This window comes from Protobothrops mucrosquamatus, unplaced genomic scaffold (genome assembly GCF_001527695.2).
Source record: "Protobothrops mucrosquamatus isolate PMUCROS unplaced genomic scaffold, P.Mucros_1.0 scaffold1829, whole genome shotgun sequence".
NCBI lineage: Eukaryota > Metazoa > Chordata > Lepidosauria > Squamata > Viperidae > Protobothrops > Protobothrops mucrosquamatus.
The window spans coordinates 227,255-247,661 of NW_015387962.1; the positions used below are offsets into that span (position 1 = coordinate 227,255).

At 45.0% G+C, this 20,407-nt stretch overlaps 1 protein-coding gene across 1 annotated transcript in view; it reads left to right on the top strand.

Moving 5' to 3' along the window:
* Positions 1-20,407, top strand: part of TADA2A (transcriptional adaptor 2A) — a 57,326-nt gene that overhangs the window by 34,006 nt on the left and 2,913 nt on the right. Inside the window, exons 12-15 of the mRNA XM_015823306.1 lie at positions 3,100-3,171; positions 8,687-8,819; positions 12,865-12,908; positions 18,606-18,679. Of these exons, the coding sequence (XP_015678792.1) occupies positions 3,100-3,171; positions 8,687-8,819; positions 12,865-12,908; positions 18,606-18,679 (323 nt within the window). The remainder of the gene's footprint in view (positions 1-3,099; positions 3,172-8,686; positions 8,820-12,864; positions 12,909-18,605; positions 18,680-20,407) is intronic.

Consider the following 20,407-nt stretch of genomic DNA (forward strand, 5'->3'; position numbering starts at 1 on the left):
TAACAGAGAAAATCAGTATGTAAATAAAATACTAGTTTCTGCGCCCGACACACAGCTTCCTTTTTAAACACCCCCTAAATAAAACCAGCAATCATCTTGTCAAAGAATGGTTGTTTGGAAGTTAAACAATTTTATTTTTATTTTCCTGAAACAAAATACCATGTGTGAACCCTTCAGGGCTCCATTTCCCAAACAAAGCAATGGGTTTTTAAAAGCTTGATGCAGACACACTGAGTATTGGAATAAACCCAATTAAATTAAAGAAATTAAACACATAGATCTCTCGCCTTTAATAAGGAGTGTGAATACAAAAGCCTCATCCTTGCGTCTTTAAAGAGAAGTGTGTAGGCTCTACCCACCTCAATTAACATTTTAATACATGAACTAACTTGGAGAACTTTTCCCCTTACGCAAATCTCAGAGTGACTTTTTCCAGTGAAATGTCCCTCACTCAAAATTCCCATTCCACATTCAAAACAGATTGATTTGAAACGTTTTGCACAAGGTTAGTTCCACTCGTGGGATTCAGCCGGTTTGCACTGGTTCGGCAGAACCGGTAGCTAAATTTTGCTGAGTTCAGAGAACCGGCTGAATGCACACTGCTTCTGGAAGTCCAGTCTAAGCCTCGGAGGCATGGAGTAGGCCTCCCAGGCCTAGAACGGCCCACTAGAAGTGCATGGATGCCCCTTCTGGAAGTCTGTTCTAGGCCTCGGAGGCCTGGAGGCTCCCAGGCCTAGAACAGCCCACCGGAAGTGCGTGGATGCCACTTCCCGAAGTCCGTTCTAGGCCTCGGAGGCCCAGGCCTGCATCCAATAAGAGAACTGGTTGTTCAGGTATTTGAATCCCACCACTGGTTAGTTTGTTAATTTGTCTTAATCACAGGTCTGGAAATGACCGAGTGGGAACCCTGACCATTTCTGTATATTAATATTGCAAAAATGTAGAACCCCCTTTAGAATTTTTACCAGTCTTATTCAAGAGTCTGGTTTTTACCTTCGGCAAAGGCTGAACGTTGTTTTCCACTGTCAGTTGTTTTACTCATTTCGTTAGTGGTTTACACACACACACACACAAACTGCTTTTATCCACAGGACTGATCAGAGCAGCTCACAACCCTCACTTTGAGTTTTCTCTTCAAATGAGAGACAAAGAGCTGAATGAGATATATGCTATTTCCACCATCACTGCACGGTTGGGACAATCCCACAGCTGACTGGAAAATTCTTCACAAAGGCCACTTCTCTGTTCATTAAACTGGAAAATGAAGCTAACTGATACTTTAAGGCAGTGTTTTTCAACCCTAGCAACTTTTAAGATGTGCAGACTTCAACTCCCAGAATTCCAATTCTGGGAGCTGAAGTCCACACATCTTAAAGTTGCTAGGGTTGAAAAATGCTTAAGTTTCCAGTACTGTGGACTATTGCAGCATGCTGACTGGAGAATTCTAAGAATTGAAGTCGCTTTAGGACTTGTGGACTTTACCTAATTCTGGAAGCTGAAGTCTACACATCTTAAAGTCGCTACAATTTATTGGGTTTTAGGGACTAGGTTTCCAGTTCTGTGGACTACTGCAGCATGCTGACTGTGGAATTCTGGGAGTTGAAGTCCACAAGTCTTGAAGTTGCCAAGGTGCTCTAAGAAATCCAGAGAATTAGGGTAATGTAATGTTAAAAGTGTTGGACTATAAATAGACTCAGGTTCAATTCCATCTTAACTCCAACTCCCTCCCCCTCCAGCAACTTTGGACCAGTCCCATCCTCTTGGCATGAGAATCTATGTGATGCAGGATTAGAGGTGCTGATAGGTATGTGGAGAAGTGGAACTCCCTAGTGCAGTGGTGGCGAACCTATGGCACGTGTGCCAGAGGCGGCACTCAGAGCCCTCTCTGTGGGCATGCGTGCCTTCGCCCCAGCCCTGCCTCCCCCCACGGCCCCGTCCTCATCAGCAGCCCCCCCTGGAGGAGAGTCGCCCCTGGGTGCGGTCCGCGCAGAGCAGCGCAGCCAAGGACATGGCAGCCAGATAGCGGGGACAAGACTCTGCCCTCGCGCTCTGTCATGCGCAGATGATGCTGCAGGGCGCAGGTGGAGGGTATGGCCACCATGCCGCTGTTGGGCCACCAGGGCGATCTGTTGCGGCGGGCCGTGGAGGCGGGTGGCCCTGCAGGCAGGCGGAGCACAGGGTAGTTTTGGGGCATTCAGTCTCTAAAAGGTTCGCCATCACTGCCCTAGTGATTTTGGACCAATCCATCTCTCCACCCAAGTATCATTCTAGTCTATTGGGGAAGGTGCTGGACTAGGAACAGGGAGGCTCAGATTCAAGTCCCCTCCCCCCCCCAGCTACAGAAGATCCCTGATGGGCTTTGGGCCAGTCCTTCTCTCACATCTCAGAGGCGGGTGCTCATCATAAGCTCATCCCTGTCCTATCTGTCTCTTGGCTCTTGTAGGCATGGTTTTAGCACAATATTTAATGATATTTTAATGATGGTTTGTTTTAATCGTCTATGGAGATTCTCAGTCGGCAACCGAAGTTTCTTGTAAGAAAGTTCAGTTGCCTCCTGAAAAAGCACCTTTGGGTATGTTTTAATCTTTTAACTATTTTGCAATTATACAAATAATTAGAGAATATATGGAATAAAATTAGAGTTGCCTTGTAGAGGAGATGGGCAGTATAGAAATTTAGTAAATAAAAACAAATAATAAACTCGAGAATCAGCGTGGTCCATTAGTGAAGGTGACGAGACACGAGTTCTAATCCCCCATTTGGCCACAGAATCTCCCTGGGCGACTTCATTCTCTCTTAACCCAGCCCACTCCAGAGTCAAACTCTCATCCAAGCAATAGTAAAATTATTAAAGTCCTTAAGGAAAGAGCCAGATATTTTTTTTATCGTTTTTTAAAATCAGATTAACTTTTCACTTGCTTCTGCATTTTCTGCTTTGGAGTGGAGTTTTTTCAATGTTTGTTTTATACATTATATGTAAAGAATCTGTTTTAAATGCAAATAATGATTTTAAAAAAAACAAGAGAGCCACAGCGTAACATGTTATTTATTGCTTTTTTTTGTTTGTTTTCATTTTCCATTATTCTAATGGGAAAACAGTGGAGCTTGAGCTGCGATCTGAAATCAAACGCTTACAGGAATACAGGGTAGCAGGAATCACCAACTTCTGCAGTGAGTATGTACTGGGTAGTACTAATTCAAGCAGTCCTCGACTTACAATCTTTTCTTTAGCAACCATTACAAGTTATAGTGGCACTGTAAAAAGTGACTTACATCCGGTCCTTGCACTTACGACCATCACAGCATCTCCACAGTCACATGATTAAATTTGGGGCACTTGACAGCCAGCTTGTATGTGTGACAGTTGCAGCATCCTGGGGTCACGTGATCTCCATTTTATGACCAACAAGCAAAGTCAGGTTTGCTTAACAACCATGTGATTCACTTAGCAACTGGGGTGATTCGTGTAACTGTGACAAAAAGTCATAAAATTGAGCGCATCTCACTTAACAACCTCCTTGCTTAGCAACAGAAGTGTGGGTCCCAATTGTGGTCATAAGTCGAGGACTACCTGTAGTAGGAGCAAGAATGATTGTTTAGTGCATGCTCCTAAGTATAGTACTGTATATGTAGTCTTTGCTTGCCAGTTGCCTCGGTTAGTGACCTTTCATACCGGTAGTTATAAGAGTGAAAAAGAACATTGCAACTAATTCTCATATATACGGCCATTGCAGTGTCCCGCAGTTTACATTAATAATACCATATTTTTCCATCTATAAGACGCACCCTTGTATAAGACGATCTGGCATGCGAGTTTCTCCGTGCCAATCAGCTGTTCAGCGGAGCACTGAACAGCTGAGCCAGCAAATCCGGAAGTTTGGCCGGCCGACAATCTTACCCCCTCCCCCCTCCCATTACCCCCCCACAGGGACTTGACACCTGCACCAGGCGGCATGGCAACCCACACCGGCATGCCCTGGGCTGCAAAGATTACCATTATTTTTCCGTGTATAAGACGCTGCACTTGTATAAGACGCACCTGATTTTTGAACAGGAGTGTTTGCAGGAAAAAATAGCGTCTTATACACGGAAAAATACGGTAATAATAATAATAAAGTTGGAAGGGACCTTGGAGGTCATCTAGTCCAAGCCCCTGCTCAGGCAGGAAACCCTATACCATTTCGGACAAATGGCTATCCAGTCTCTTCTTAAAAACTTCCAGTGTTGGAGCATTCACCGCTTCTGGAGGCAGGTTGTTCCATTGGTTAATTGTTCTAACTGTCAGGAAGTTTCTCCTTAGTTCCAAGTTGCTTCTCTCCTTGACCAGTTTCCATCCGTTGCTTCTTGTCCTGCCTTCAGGAGCTTTGGAGAATAGCTTGACTCCCTCTTCTTTGTGGCAGCCCTGAGATATTGGAAGGCTGCTAACATGTCCCCCCTCATCTTCTCTTCATTAAACTAAACATACCCAATTCCAGCAACCGTTCCTTATATGTTTTAGCCTCCAGCCTCCATAATTGCCATTCGCACACCCCCTAGCTGGTTCGTGACAAACAGAGTTAATAAAGACGGCGGAAGTAAAATTGTAATTGTAATGTTCTGCTTAGCGACTACAGCATTTTGATTAATGATGGAAATGAGGGCATCAGCCCACTGAAACCGCATGGCTTTCCACTTAGTGACCAAGTTGCTGGTCCAAATGATGGGGACTTAAGCAGGGACTACCTGTAGAGATTAAATTGCCTGTATCTGTTCTGTGGTGTTGCCACCCATAAATGACTAAAACCACATGTGTTTTGAAACCTAAGCTATTAGTGACAAAGGCTCAAGCCATTATAATTGAGAAGAATCAGCATTCTGCAAAGAAGGTGGATCTTTAGGGGATGCCCCAGATGGCAGCTGCTAAATTCTGCAGCAATGACCAATTCACCTGAAAATGAGGTGGCTGACTCACAAAGCCATGTGAGTCCTTTCATCAGCGAACACAGTAACTATATGCTCTGTCATTAGAGTCCAACCTCTTGCTAGAAAAAAATAATAATAACCTGCTGTCAGCTGTGCCCAACAATTGTCAGTATGAGAGCTTTCAAACCAGCCATCAACTATTCAGGATCCCCAGCTAACTCTTGATTTTACAGTGTAATAATAACAATGATGATGATGTTGATGTTGATGATGTTGGAAGGGACCTTTGTTGGAAGCACCGAGGTGGCGAGAGGATTTGCTGGTGACATCAACATTGCACTCAATTGGGGGCTCCTTTTGTGTCCCTGTGAAATTGCCTACTGAAGTGGTACCCATTAATCAACTCGTGGTCGCCCGCTTTCAAACTGCTGGGTCGGCAGGAGCTGGAGCGTGTGACGGGAGCTCACCCCATCTTGCAGCAGCCACGGGTCTCAAACGCAAGCCTTCCCACCAGCAGCCCAGTGTTCTCACCTCTTCACTCCCATCTACAGTAAATTAATCTACAGCAGGGGTTCCCAACCGGGGGTGCGAGACAATATTCCAGGGGGTGCAAAAACTTGGGTTTAGAAGTTTCAAAATTATAGTATATGTGCATAATTCGTTGCCGTTATTTCGAACTTTTGTAAGGGGGGACGAGAATATATCAGAAGCGTTCTAGGTGCGGGATATAGAAAAGGTTGGGAACCGCTGGTCTATGGGAACGAATCCTGAATTCATTTCAATCTCAAGCTGAAAATTAGTTAGAAATCAATAAGTACGTAGAATGGAGGATGCTCAGCTTCATCTTCACATCCCGGTATAAAATGAGCACTGTTTAGTGGCTGTTCGAAGTCACAACGGCACCAAGTGACTTTATGACCATTTTTCACACTTACGACACTTGCGGCATCTCCATGGTCATGTGATCAAAATTTGGACGCTTGGAAATAACAACAACAATAAGAATAATAATAACAGAGTTGGAAGGGATCTTGGAGGTCTTCTAGTCCAACCTCCTGCTCAGGCAGGAAACCCTGTACCATTTCAGACAAATGGTTGACCAGTCTCATTATGATGGTTGGGGTGTCCCTGGGGTCACGTGATCCCCTTTTGTGATCTTCTGTCAAGCAAAGACAATGGGGGAAGCCAGAGTCACTTAACAATGCTGTAACTAACTTAACAACTGCAGTGATTCGTTTAACAATTAAGGTAAACCTTGACTTAACAATCACAACTGAGCCCCAAATTTCTATTGTTAAGTGAGTTTTGTCCCATTTTTACGACCTTTCTTGCCACAGTTGTGAAGTGAATCATTGCAGTCGTTAAAGGGCAGGTCCTTGCACTTAACAACTGTTGCAGCATCCCCACTGTCATGGGGTTAAAATTTGACTGCTTGGCCACCAACACACATGTACAGCATCCCAGGGTCCCATGATTGCCATTTGTGACCTTCCCAGCTGGCTTCCAACAAGCAAAGTCAGTGGGGAAAATTGGATTGGCTTAACAACTTCATCATTCATTTAGCAACTGCAGTGATTTGCTTAACAACCATGCAAAAGTTTTAAAATCAGGTGCAACTCGTTTACCGACCACCTTCTGGTCCCAATTGCGGCTGTAAGTCGAGGACTATCCATAGTCAGGTTACAGAAACAACAGATTTAGGTTTACCTCCTACTATGCGCTCAGAGAAATATAGCCCATGCTTGCTGTCTAATATAAACTAGGTAAGCCATGCTCAGTAGTCATGAGAAAATAGGTCTCCCTCACTTATTTTCCTCCAGCAAATCTGGTTGACTTCTCGAAGCCCAACAGGAAATGTCAATCACTTGGATTTCATTGCGTCTGAATTTCTTTTTTTACAAGTCTGTAAGAGTTATTTATAGAAGTATTCAGTTTTGACATGTCTGATAAATATTAGGTTGACTTTTAGTGACTCATTGGCCATGTGCATTTAGTAATGAGTGTTAGCACCTCTATATTTTATGTTTATTATCTCCCTTCAAATGAGAGTTTGGTTACTTTAAAAAAACTTTTTGTTGTTGTTAGTTGCGAAGTCGTGTCCGACCCATTGTGACCCCATGGACAACGTTCCTCCAGGCCTTCCTGTCCTCTACCATCTTCTGGAGTCCATTGAAGCTCATGCCTACTGCTTCAGTGACTCCATCCAGCCACCTCATTCTCTGTCATCCCCTTCTTCTATTGCCCTCAATCTTTCCCAGCATTAGACCCTTCTCCAGTGAGTCCTTCCTTCTCATTAGGTGGCCAAAGTACTTGAGTTTCAACTTCAGGATCTGGCCTTCTAAAGAGCAGTCGGGGCTGATCTCCTCTAGGACTGACCGGTTTGATCGCCTTGCAATCCAGGGGACTCGCAGGAGTCTTTTCCAGCACCATAGTTCAAAGGCCTCAATTCTTTGGCGCTCAGCCTTTCTTATGGTCCAACTTTCACAGCCATACATTGCAACTGGGAAAACCACGGCCTTGACTATACGTACTTTTGTTGGCAGGGTGATGTCTCTGCTTTTTAGTACGCTGTCTAAATTTGCCACAGCTTTCCTCCCCAGGAGCAAGCGTCTTTTAATTTCTTGGCTGCAGTCCCCATCTGTGGTGATTTTGGAGCCCAGGAAGATAAAATCTGTCACTACCTCAATTTCTTCCCCATCTATTTGCCAGGAATTGAGAGGGCCGGATGCCATGATCTTGGTTTTCTTAATGTTGACTTTCAAGCCAACTTTTGCACTCTCCTTCTTCACCCGCATCAAGAGGCTCTTTAGTTCCTCTTCACTTTCTGCCATTAGAGTGGTATCATCTGCATATCTTAGGTTGTTGATATTTCTCCCGGCAATCTTAATTCCAACTTTTGTTTCATCTAGCCCAATGATGGCGAACCTTTTAGAGACCGAGTGCCCAAACTGCAACCCCAAACCCACTTATGCATCGTTGGGTGCCAGGTGGGTGTGGCCCATTAGGTGGGTGTGGCCCATTGGGTGGGCGTGGCTGCGGTGGTAACAGCAGACTGGGTGGGACTAAAAAGTTCAATCAATCAATTCCAACTTTGCAAGATCTTTTTTTTTCCCGCGAGAAGTTGAAATTGACTGATTGATGGAACCTTTTTTTTTTTTTGCACATGGCGGTAGAGGCCTAAAACGAAAAGGTTTTATAAAACTCAGCTGAAGGCCTAGGATTGGGGCGACGGCACGTGTGCCCACAGAGAGGGCTCTGAGTGCCGCCTCTGGCACCTGTGCCATAGGTTCGCCACCACTGATCTAGCCCTTTCTCTTCATTAAACTAGACATACCCAATCCCAGCAACCGTTCTTCATTTTTAGCCTCCAGTCCCCTAATCATCTTTGTTGCTCTTCTCTGTACTCTTTCTATTTGTAACTGTCCAATTACAATCAGACAAATTGTTTTGGTAACAGTCCCTGGCTTGGCAAGCTGTATGGCATCACATTCCACTCCATGATCTTGGAACTGTCAGCGGCTTCCACGGGACGGCACGAAGAGTAGTTTCAATTCCCTCTTATCCCAGCCTGCCTTCTTCTGCCCCACAGCTCCCTCCCCCCCATTGCCTGTGGCAGACTGGCATCTGGGCAAGGCTGTAGCAGGATGGCAGTCCTGACGTACGTTTTAAGGGGGCAAAACTGTCTGGGTTTATTTGACAGGTGTGTATGGGGGGGGAAACTGCGAAAATCTGCCCCAGCACTCTTCTGACACCCACAGTTCTCCTTTTTGTTCTTTGAACACAGGTGCGAGGACCTACGATCGTCTCAAGAAGGTGCGGGAAGAGGAGCAGCTAAAACGCACCATGCTTTCCGAAGTCCTGCAGTACATCCAGGACAGCAGCGCCTGCCAGCAGTGGCTCAGCCGGCAAGCCGACATGTACGTTGCGTGTTGCTTTGGGCTTAGAAGAAAGAAAAAGAAAAGAAATTGGTATTTTTTAAAAAATGGGCAGGTTTGCTTGAGGAATGAATGAATAGATACCGTATGAAAAAGAAGTAAGGTTCTACATTTAGGCAAGAAAAACCAAATGCACAGGTATAGTATAGGGGGTACCTTGCTCAATAGTAGTAACTGTGAGAGGGACCTCGGAGTCCTAGTGGACAGTCACCTAAATAGGAGCCAGCGGTGTGCTGCAGCTGCCAAAAAGGCCAACACAGTGCTGGGCTGCATTAACAGAGGGATAGAATCAAGATCACATGAAGTGTTAATACCACTTTACAATGCCTTGGTAAGGCCACATTTGGAATACTGCATCCAGTTTTGGTCACCACGATGTAAAAAAGATGTTGAGACTCTAGAAAGAGTACAGAGAAGAACAACAAAGATGATTAGGGGAATGGAGGCTAAAACATAAAAGGAACGGCTGCTGGAATTGGGTATGTCTAGTTTAATGAAGAGAAGAACGGGGGGGGACATGATAGCAGTATTCCAATATCTCAGGGGCTGCCACAAAGAAGAGGGAGTCAAGCTATTCTCCAAAGCACCAGAAGGCAGAACAAGAAGCAACGGATAGAAACTAATCAAGGAGAGGAGCAATCTAGAACTAAGGAGAAATTTCCTGACAATTATAACAATTAACCAGTGGAACAACCTGCTTCCAGAAGCTGTGAATGCTCCAACAATGGAAGTTTTTAAGAAAAAACTGGACTGCCATTTCTCTGAAATGGTATAGGGTTTCCTGCCTGAGCAGGGGGTTGGACTAGTTTACCTCCAAGGTCCCTTCCAACTTTATTGTTGTTGTTGTTGTTGTTGTTGTTAAGCCATTGGCTCTATGTTCACCTTTTGAGAGCTCTGTCAATCTTGGGTGAAAAAAACACCCAGCTTTCTTTTATTTTTTATACATATATTTATGTCCCATCTTTATTATTTTTTTATAAATAACTCAAGACTGGGAACATACCTAATACTCCTTCCTCCTCCGATTTTCCCCATAACAACAATCTTGTAGGGTTTGGGCTGAGGCAGAGGGGCTGGCCCAAAGTCACCCAGTTGGTTTTCATGCCTAAGGCAGGACTAGAACTCACCGTCTCCTGGTGATTAGTCCAAAGTGAACCAGCTGCCTATTCATGCCTAATGTGGGTAGAACTCACCATCTCCTGATGATTGACCCAAAGTGACCCAGCTGACAGGCAGGACTAGAACTCAGGACTAGAACTCACTGTCTCCTAGTTTCTAGCCTGGTGCCTTAACCACTAGACTAGACGGGTTCATTTCCAGGGAAGACATATGTTCCTATTTTCTGTTCCAAGATATGAGCAATTGTTCTTGGGAAGCAGGATGTACATTTGATGTGCCAAGCCAGGCAGGAATCCAGCCATCTCTGGCTTCTGAAAATTGTGCCACCCAGTACTGGCACTCCCCTGCATGTGTGGCTGACATCACTCCAACCTCTAGTCATAGTGTTGGGGAAATTTCCTTTTCCTGCAACTGGCGAGCGTGAGACCTCCAGCCAGGTTCTCAAGAGGTGGCTGGTCTTTTCTGAGCTCATTCATTCCTAGAGACAACAGAGAGAAGTTGCAGAGGTCCTTATCTTCTCAGCAAAGGGAAAAGCATGTGGAGCTCAGCCAAAACTCGACGTTCTTGTCTCCCTTCCTTCCATCTGCCCCCCCTAGATTCAGTTTGGGCTTCCCCAAAGCCTGCCTTCGATGGTTCTTTTCCTTGGAAAGCCAGGACTCTTGTTTTCTCTTGGTCCTCAGTTGCTTAGAGCAGGGCTTTTCAACCTTTTCACCCTTTGTGCCACTTTTAGGATACGGTAGTATCCGAGTACCACCACTCGCCTAGCAAGGTGTCAAAAACTTGGTGACAAAAAAAAAAAAGGAAAAAAGTGATAAAGTAACAGGTAGTCCTCCACTTACAACAGTTCGCTTAGTGACTGTTCAAAGTTACAATGGCACTGAAAAAAGTGCCCCCCAAGCCACAGCCGAGCAAGACACCTGCCTGCCCACCTGGAGGCGCTCTTCCTCCTGTCCGAGATTTCCATTGTTGTGAGCATTTCTGTTGAGGATTGGCAGTGGGGGTGGGGTGGAGGGGTGTTTGGTTTTTATTCCCCCCGTCTGCTGGGTGGTTGCAGCAGGTTTTGGTCACTTCACGTGACCCTGGGACACTGTGACCGTCATAAATATGAATCAGTTGCCAAGCATCTGAATGTAAATCACAAGACCCTGGAGATGCTGCAACATTCCAGCTGATTGGCGCTTCTTCTGGGCTCAGCAGAAGCGCCAGGATCAGCACCGAGCTCCACTGGAGCCTGGCGCTGATCCTGGTGCTTCCATTGAGCCCTGACAGCCCCGAAGAAGCACTGATCCTGGCGCTTCCGCTGAGCCCTGACAGCTCCTGCAGCTCCAGCCGTCTCTCGCTCAGGCTTGTGCGGTGCTGCCACCGGTTCAGCTCATTCCCCTCCCCCGCTACCACTTTTCTAGGATGGTTGCGTACCACCTGCCAAGTGTCAATGTACCACAGGTGGTACCCATACCACTGGTTGAAAAGCCCTGGCTTAGAGAGCTTTTGTTCTCCCAGTCTGTTGCTCAGCTGGCCTCAACTGAAGAATTGACACTCATGTCAGATTGGGTTCCTTAGCCCAGGGGTCCCCAACCCCCAGTCCGTGGACCAGTACCGGTCCGCGGCATGCAGGCAACCAGTCGGCACAAACCAGCAAAGCCCCATCTGTGGGATGCAGGCAGCACACAAAACCACGCCTCCTCCAGTCTGCGAAAAAAACCTCTCCTCCTGGAACTGGTCCCTGGTGCCCAAAAGGTTGGGGATCTCTGCCTTAGCAGCTGTCTGTTGAAGGCCCATAGGGCACACAGCAAAAAAAACAAAACAAAACAAATTACAAGTGGTCCTTGGCTTACGACCACAATTGAGCCCCAGGTTTCTGCTGCTAAGTGAGACAGTTGTTCAGTGAGTTTTGCCCCATTTTACGACCTTTCTTGCCACAGTTTTAAGTGCATCGCTGCAGTTAGTAACATGGTTGTTAAGTGAATCTGACTGCCCCCATTGACGTTGCTTGTCAGAAGCTGGTCACGTGACCCTGGGGCACGTCAACTGTCAGTTGCCAAGCGGCTGGATTTTGATCACATGACCCCGAGGAGGCTGCAACTGTCGTTAAGTGTAAAAAATGGTCATAAGTCCCCTTTTTCAGCATCGTAACTTTGAACGGTTACTAAACAAATGGTCATAAATCAGCTATATGAGAGCAACTATACAAAGCCCCCTTCCTTTCTTCTGCTTTCCCTGACGGGCTGCAGCCTGGAAGCAGCGATTGCATTTGTTCTTTCCTCTTGGGGAAGGTTCTTTGCCTTAAGCTCTGCTTAACCCTAATGCACTGATGGCGAACCTTTTAGAGACCGAGTGCCCAAACCACAACCCAAAACCCATTTATCGCAAAGTGCCAGGGCTACATCAGCATTGTGGTGCCCTCGGGGGGGGGGTTCTGAGTGTTGCCTCTGGCACGCAAAAAACGGGGCCGCAAAAATGGCCACCGCTGCACCGCAGGGTGCAGATACAAGGTGCTACATCACGTAAGAACGGGGCAAGGCTAGTGAATATCATGCAGGCACTAGCCCCACCCCATTTGCAGCACGTGTGTGCTCACGGCCCCGTGCACGCACGCACGCACGCACGCAAAATGCTTCCCCCTCCCTTTTGTTCCAGTCTACCAATCAACAATGGTTGGTGACCTCTGCTCTACCACCTCTACTCAAGCTTGCTAGTCGGCCGCTTCACCTCCTTTGTGCTGGGCGGGGCTCCTACTCCGGGCGGCGGTAGCGGCCTGATGGACCTGCTGGTGGTGGTGGTGCGCGTGCCAACAGAGAAGGCTCTGAGTGCCGCCTCTGGCACATGTGCCATAGGTTCGCCACCACTGCCCTAATGTATGGAACTTACTTTCTGCTAATCTGCTCTTTTTTTCCCCTCCCATTTACAGCGATTCCGGCCTGAGTCTCACAGTACCAATTACATCAAATTCAGGTATTTCCTTCTGTACCTATCTACTGGTTGTTCAGCTGTAAAAATGTGGAAAGGGAGTCCAGATCCCTAACTATTAACGCACTCACCACTCCCTCCAGTTTGAAAAGGAAGGGCTTGGTATTCTCCACTGAAAATTGTTCCGAAAAGCTGGCAGGTTTCTGGTCCTCACTCCCTTCTTTGTCGAAGGCCACAAATGGATAAGCAGGAATCGGGGGTTTTGGGGTGTGTGTGTTCCTTGGTGCTCTCTAAGCTTGTTTATTTTCTTGCAGGCATTTTATTACCCAACTAGGTAACGCCATCAGTGGCTATGTTATCCATGCACTGATGTTGTTACCTAGTCTGGTAATGAAAACCAGCAGGTCAGAAATCCCACAGTTCAAGCCTGGGTGATAAATATTCTCTTCTGTAGGAATTGTTTTGTTTTATCATCTGCTTCTAACTGAGCATAATGGAGCATAAATATTATAATCTGCTAAAATCAATTTAACCTTTCCAATGTAACATCAGCTGCCCCTAATATAAAACGCATGAGACATATAAAATCAATACATTCAAACTAACAGGAAATGATTTTAAAGTGACTTCAAAGCATCCATTAATAAAAGAAGCATTTGTAGTGCTCTTTCGCTTATTAGTGCCCAAAGTCGGGGTTTTTTTTCTCAGCAGATTAATTGCAGTAAGCTGCACCAACAGGCAATGCACTCAGACACACACTTTCAACAGGCCATTGGGTTTAAGAAAGCCAGGCACCCCGTGACATGTCACTGCAAAGAAGCATTCATGACATATACCCCTGTGACATATTCACACTTGTGTATGTGACTGTTTTACACGTGTTCACGAGAATGTGTGGCAATGCTGTGTCATGTGCCCATCGAAGGAGTCCTGGCATGTCATTCCCCAGTCAGGATCTTGATCTTAAATTGGGAATCGCTAGAACTCAAATGAGGCACACATGAAACGCATTAGTAATTAATGTTCCTTGTAGAATCTCAAAAGGAGAAAGGAGAGGGGAGCTGTTGAATGTGAGGGTGTCTCCCCTCATCTGCATTTGCTCCAAGCTAAAGACTTGCAAGCTTTGTTCTTTTTTTTTTTTTTTTTTTCATTTTAAGCCACTGCCCATAAGGTAATTATGGTTGGCGTTTCATTTCCCTCTGAGCTCACCGTTTTTCTTTTCTCCCACCCACTCCTGGGTGTATATATAGTCCTAGCTCAGCAAAAACGGTGGAGGCATCTGGTGGACTTCAGTCACGGCACCCCTAAGCACGTTAATCTTGAAGGTAGCCCAAGACTTTTGTTGGCTTTAGTCTAATTGCGGGGGAAATCATCATCATAATAATGGCATTTCTCTGGTGACAGCTCATTGCTTAGTAAGTGTTCCTACTCATTTACTTAACTGCTTCTTTCCAGCAATTACCTCACATAATGTGAACAGGTTTCAGCGTGAACTATTCAGCTACGCTGCTGGTTGTCTGATGTGTCACCTGTTCAGGGCTTGAGCCTCCTCAGAAAATAAGACACCAGTAAGAAGACTCAAGCCTGTCCAATGCGCTCGGAATATATCCCAAAATTGCCTGTCTGCTATTTGGTCAAATATGGCCCAACACACAGTAACCATCAGAATTCCAGTGTCCACTGGATGTCATGGCCCAACACACAGTAACCATAACAATTCCAGTGTCTACTGGATGTCATAAAGAAGCACAATTGAACATCATTTTGTATCATTCTTGGCATTATCATAATGCTGGAATAAATAATCTCCTAAGGAAATTATTTATTCCAGCATTATGATAATGCCAAGAATGATACAAAACGATGTTCAATTGTGCTCCTTTATTTCCTGCAAAATATCCTGAAATGCCAACTATAGGTAGTCCTCAGTTTACGACCATAATTGAATCTGGAATGGTTGTATAGGTAGTCCTCGACTTACAACAGTACATTTAGTGACCGTTCAAAATTACAGTGGCACTGAAAAAAGTGATGGTTTTTCACACTTAACAATCATTGCAGCATTCCCATGTTCACATGACCAAAATTCGGGGGGGCTTGGCAAACTGGTTCATATTTACGACGATTGCGGTGTCCCAGGGTCACGTGATCCCCTTTACAACCTTCTGACAAGCAAAGTCAATGGGGAAGCCAAATTTCACTTAACGACCGTGTTACTAACTTAACAATTGCATTGATTCACTTAACAACTCTGGCAAGAAAGGTCATAAAATCGGGCAAAATTCACTTAACAAATGTTGCACTTCGCAACATAAATTTTGGGCTCAGTTGTGATGGTAATGGCAGGACTACCTGTAAATCATGACGGTCGTTAAGAGGGTCATCATGGGACTGCACCCGATTTGCAATCTTTTTTGCAATGGTTGTAAGTTGAGGATTACCTGTAATCCCTGCTAGATAAATGTTTGGAATCATAGAATCCTTGAACAGGAAGGAATTCTTAGACCAGGAATGTCCAACCTTGGCAACTTTAAGACCTGTGGAGTTCAGCTCCCAGAATTCCCCAGCCAGCCATGCTGGCTGGGGAATTCTGGGAGTTGAAGTCCACAGGTCTTAAAGTTGCCAAGGTTGGACAGCTCTGTCTTAGACCATCCTAGATAAACGGCCCTGCAACCTTCGTTTGAAAACTTCCATTGCTAAAATTCCCCACAATTCCGGGACTCTTCCAAGTCTTCATAATTCTCACGGTCAGGAAGTTCCTCCTTTGAAATTTGAAATTGCTTCTCTGAAGCTTCCCACCTGTTGGTTCTTGTTCTACCCTCCAACACGGTGGAGAATTTAACTACACCCTCTTCTGTGGAACAGCCCTTTGGAAGATTGCTATCAAGTTTCATGTTTAAATCCCACGGGATCCTGTTAAATTATTGCTATCAAAATGCCAGCGTTTATAGCAAAGGCAAATCAATCAGTTACCATATCTGGCTACTGAGGGAGCCTTCCCTTTGGATCAGGACTTCCCTAAATATAGTAGAGCAGCTTCTTAATCATCAATCTTCCTTGCCAGGATCGGTGTGGTCAGGACCAAACAGCCAGAAGCATTCCTTTACTCCAGGAGTAGGCCACCTTGGCTCTTTTATGACTCGTGGACTTCAACTCCCAGAATTCCTGAGCTAGCCATGCTGAGGAGAAATGGAGAGGTTTCCATGCTGAGCCATGCCGGCTCAGGAATTCTGGGAGTTGAAGTCCACGAGTCATAAAAAAGGCAAGGTTGCCTACCCCTGCTTTACCCACTAGGTTGCCAGAAGAGAAACTGAGGCCTAATCTGAATTGTTAATTATTAGTGTCTTTGGAACAGACCTGGGCATTTTATGGCCCTCCAGGCCACATCCAGCCCTTTGGCTGCCCCTACCCGGCCCACGTGGATTGCTTTTAATGGTAATCCTCTACTTACGTCCACAGTTGAACCCCAAATTTCTGTTGCTAAGTGAGATATTTGTTAAATGAAGTTTTGACCAATTTTATGACCTTTTGCCACAGTTGTTAAGTGAATCACTGCAATTGTTAAATTAGTAACATAATTATTAAGTGAATCTGGCTTCCCCATTGACTTTGCTTGTCAGAAGGTGATTACATGACCCCAGGACACTGCAGCCGTCATAAATAGGAGTCAGTTGCCAAGCATCTGAATTTCGATCACGTGGCCACAGGGATGCTGCAACAGTCATAAGTGTGGAAACGGTCATGAGTCACTTTATTCAGTGCCGTTGTACCTTTGAACGATCACTAAATGAACTGTTGTAAGTCGAGGACTACTTGTAAAGACGACTGCTGGGGTTTTTTTCAGTTTACACATGTGCATGCGTGCGTGCCCTACACACCTTCACAGCCCTCTTGTTTCGGCCCTCCACAATGGTCCTCATTTCTCATATAGCCTCTTGGGAAAATTAATTGCCCACCTCTGGTTTGGAAGGTCACCAAATCACAGATTGTGGGCGATCAATAACATTCAGGTTCTTCTATTGCCACCCAAGGGGCTGCTTTGATGAAAAACACATTTTCCCCCCCTCATTGATGCATCAGTGATGCCAGTTGCACATCCTGAGGTAAACCTTTTTTGGCCTCTCTCAGAACAGGGCCCAGGTTGGTCAAAACAGTGGCCACCATTTCTAATAAATCTGTCTGCTGTCATGGTTCCGACAGATGAAACTCTTCAAAGAACTTTGAGGCATTGTTTACCTTAAAGAATCTTTATTTGAGTAGCATAGCATCGGCACTAACATAATTGAAGCCAAAAACTAGATTCCCCTCCCCTGAGCACATAGTATCAAAGCACAATTCCCTCCTCCAATTAACTGTCATAAATCACATTCTCCAATTAGTTTGAAATGCAGGCTTCCCCTCCAGTTCTCCAGCCCAGCCAATTCTTATCATCTCTTATTTCAATAACCTTGGTTCACACACTAGGTTCAGCATTGTTATGTCTAGCTCAGGGGTAGGCAACCCAAAACACTCAAAGAGCCACTTGGACCCATTTCCCACCGAAAACAAAACACTGGGAGCCTCAAAACCCTTCTGATATCTAAAATGAAGATAACACTGCATATATCCTTTTTTGCCGATAGATAGATAGATAGATAGATAGATAGATAGATAGATAGATAGATAGATAGATAGATAGATAGATAGATAGATAGATAGATAGATAGATAGATAGATAGATAGATAGATAGATATAGATATAGATATATGTCATAAAGGTAAAAAAGGGTATATGCAGTGTTATCTTCATTTTAGATGTCAAATGGTCTCTCTCTCTCTCTCTCCCTCTCTCTCTCCCTCTCCCTCCCTCTCTCTCTCTCTTTCTGCCCTTGGTCTGCCAGTCCTCTTCCCCCACTCTCTCTCTCTCTCTCTCCTCTCCCTCTTTCTCTCTTTTTCTCTCTCTTTCTCCCTCTCTTTCTCTCTTTCTCTCTCTCCCTCTCTTTCCTCTCTCTCTCCCCCCCCTCTCTCTCTCTTTTTCTCTCCCTCTCTCTCTTTCTCCCCCCCTCTCTCTCCCTCTCTCTGATCTTCTGCTCACCTGGCAAGCTAGCTTCAAGCTGTTCTCCAACAAGCTCAGGGGTAGGCAACCTCGGCTCTTTTATGACTCATGGACTTCAACTCCCAGAATTCCTGAGCCAGCAGAGCTGGGCTAGCTAGCTCTCTCCTGCCCTTCCTGTTTCCTGCTTCCTGCAGAGACGCAGCAAAGGCAGGAGCCCCACCCAGTAAGCTTTTCAGCTCGGAGAACACCGTGAGTCCACTCTCTTTTTTACACAAACACAAACACACGTACAAACAAACAGAGAGAGAGAGAGGGAAGGGAAGGGAAGTGCCCCCCCTCTCTCTCTGCAAATGGCGGAGGAGGCTGGGAGCCACATGGGAAGGCTCAAAGAGCCACATGTGGCTCCGGAGCCGCAGGTTGCCGACCTGTGGTCTAGCTAAACTCTCATGCACATTCCTCCCCCCAGTATTATCTAACTCTAACTCTAAGAGTAAAACAAAAGAAGAAAATGGTTACATCTCCATCTGTTGTCAAAGCAAAAATTCGATGTTAGCAGCGTTGACATCTGCCCCCATTTTATTTCTCCCACTCTTTCCCCCCCCCGCCCCTTCTAATTCACCGGCCCCCATGTGAGAAATAACTGCAAGAGCTAGTTCTTTCAGTCCTGACACCTTCTAACCAGGGCTGGTGGTTTTATCTTTCCACAGGTAGAAGAAGCGCCCCTCCATTGAACCTCACCGGTCTCCCTGGAACGGAGAAGCTGAACGAGAAGGAAAAAGAGGTAACGGGGGATTCAGAGACTAGCTGCAAAGCCCCTCATGTTAAATTACTGTTGGTCTTGTTCAGACAGTGTGGCTTGTACCTCATCAAAGTGTTTGTGGCCCCAAATTCCTGCTCTGACTGACAGCTATGCAAATCTAGTCTAATGCAGGGAATATGCTGCCTATTTCCTGCTTGTGTAATCTTTTCCATCACTATTTCGTAGAAAACCACCATTGTTTATTGGGATCGGCCTGCAAATGCAGGTCTGTTGAAATGCTGGCATTGCCTGACGGGGTTTGTGTCATTAGCCCTAATCACCCAATACCTGTGTGTATAAGTGATCACTGGAAATGCCAGCTCCAGGAACACACACAGGCCTAAATATTTTCCCTGCCACCCTCACAGACTCAGTTATTTTTGTTTTCAGAGACACACAGCAGAATTAGAAGAAAAGAATTTCTTGTGCAAAAATGGGAAGGAAATGCAGGTTTTGTAAAAGAGAAATAGTCTTTAAAAATATTGAAATCTTCCTTTGGCTCGCTGAATTCTTGAATACAGGTAGTCCTTCACTTACGACCACAATTGAGCCCAAAATTTCTTTTGCTAAGCGAGACAGTTATGTTTTACACAATTTTACGGCCTTTCTTGCCACAGTTGTTAAGTGAATCACTGCAGTTGTTAAGTTAGTAATACAGTTGTTAGGTGAATCTGGCTTCCCCCATTGACTTTGCTGGTCAGAAGATCGCAAAAGGGGATCACATGACCCTGGGACACAATTGTCATAAATATGAGTCAGTTGCCAAGCAACTGAATTTTGATCACATGACCATGGGGATGCTGCAATGGTCCTAAGTGTAAAAAACGGTCAGAACACCGTTGTAACTTCGAATGGTCAAGTAAATGAATTGTAAGTTGAGGACTACCTGTAGAAGCCCTTAAGACAATGAATGGACATATTTTGGATTTTCTTCCTCTTAGGAAAGTAAAAAACTGGCTGCCTTTTTTTTTAAATCTCCCAAACCTTCAAGACAAGTTCTGGCTAGTTATTCAGCTGATATTTTTCACGTCTCTCAGTATCGTAGGTGAACATTCTTCACCTGTAGCCTTGACAGAAGCTTCGTTTTGCCATTTTGTTTGCCATTTTGCCATTTTGGTTGCCATTTTGTTCTGCTGGGTTTTGTTTTTTTTTATTTTTTTATTATACATCTTTCAAACATAGAATGCATTAACATACATACATTTCAATTCTAACATTACACATTTTAATTATATAACTATTAATGCATACTTATAATACCATCCCAACTCTCCCCCCACCCCATTATCCCCCTCCCCCTCCCTTTCCCCCCCCTTCCCCTCCCTCACTTCCCAGAACTGAACACAGGGTTACCAAGCCATTATAATATCCACAACTTATCTACCATACTCTCTAATTTTAAAATAAACAACATCCTAATTTCTTTAACCCCCTTCATAACTTTCATTCTACTAACATAAGAAAAAAAATTTTATTCATAACCTACATGATAATTTTTTATCTCATATCTCTTCTGTATATAAACTATCCATCTTTCCCAGATTTTAATATATCTTTCCTGATATTGATCTTTCAAATACGCGGAGATTTTTGCCATCTCCGCCAGGTTAGAAACCTTATTTCTCCATTCATCCGTTGAAGGCAAGTTTTTTTGTTTCCAGTATTGAGCTATTAATAATCTTGCTGCAGTAATAAGGTTTAACATCAAAG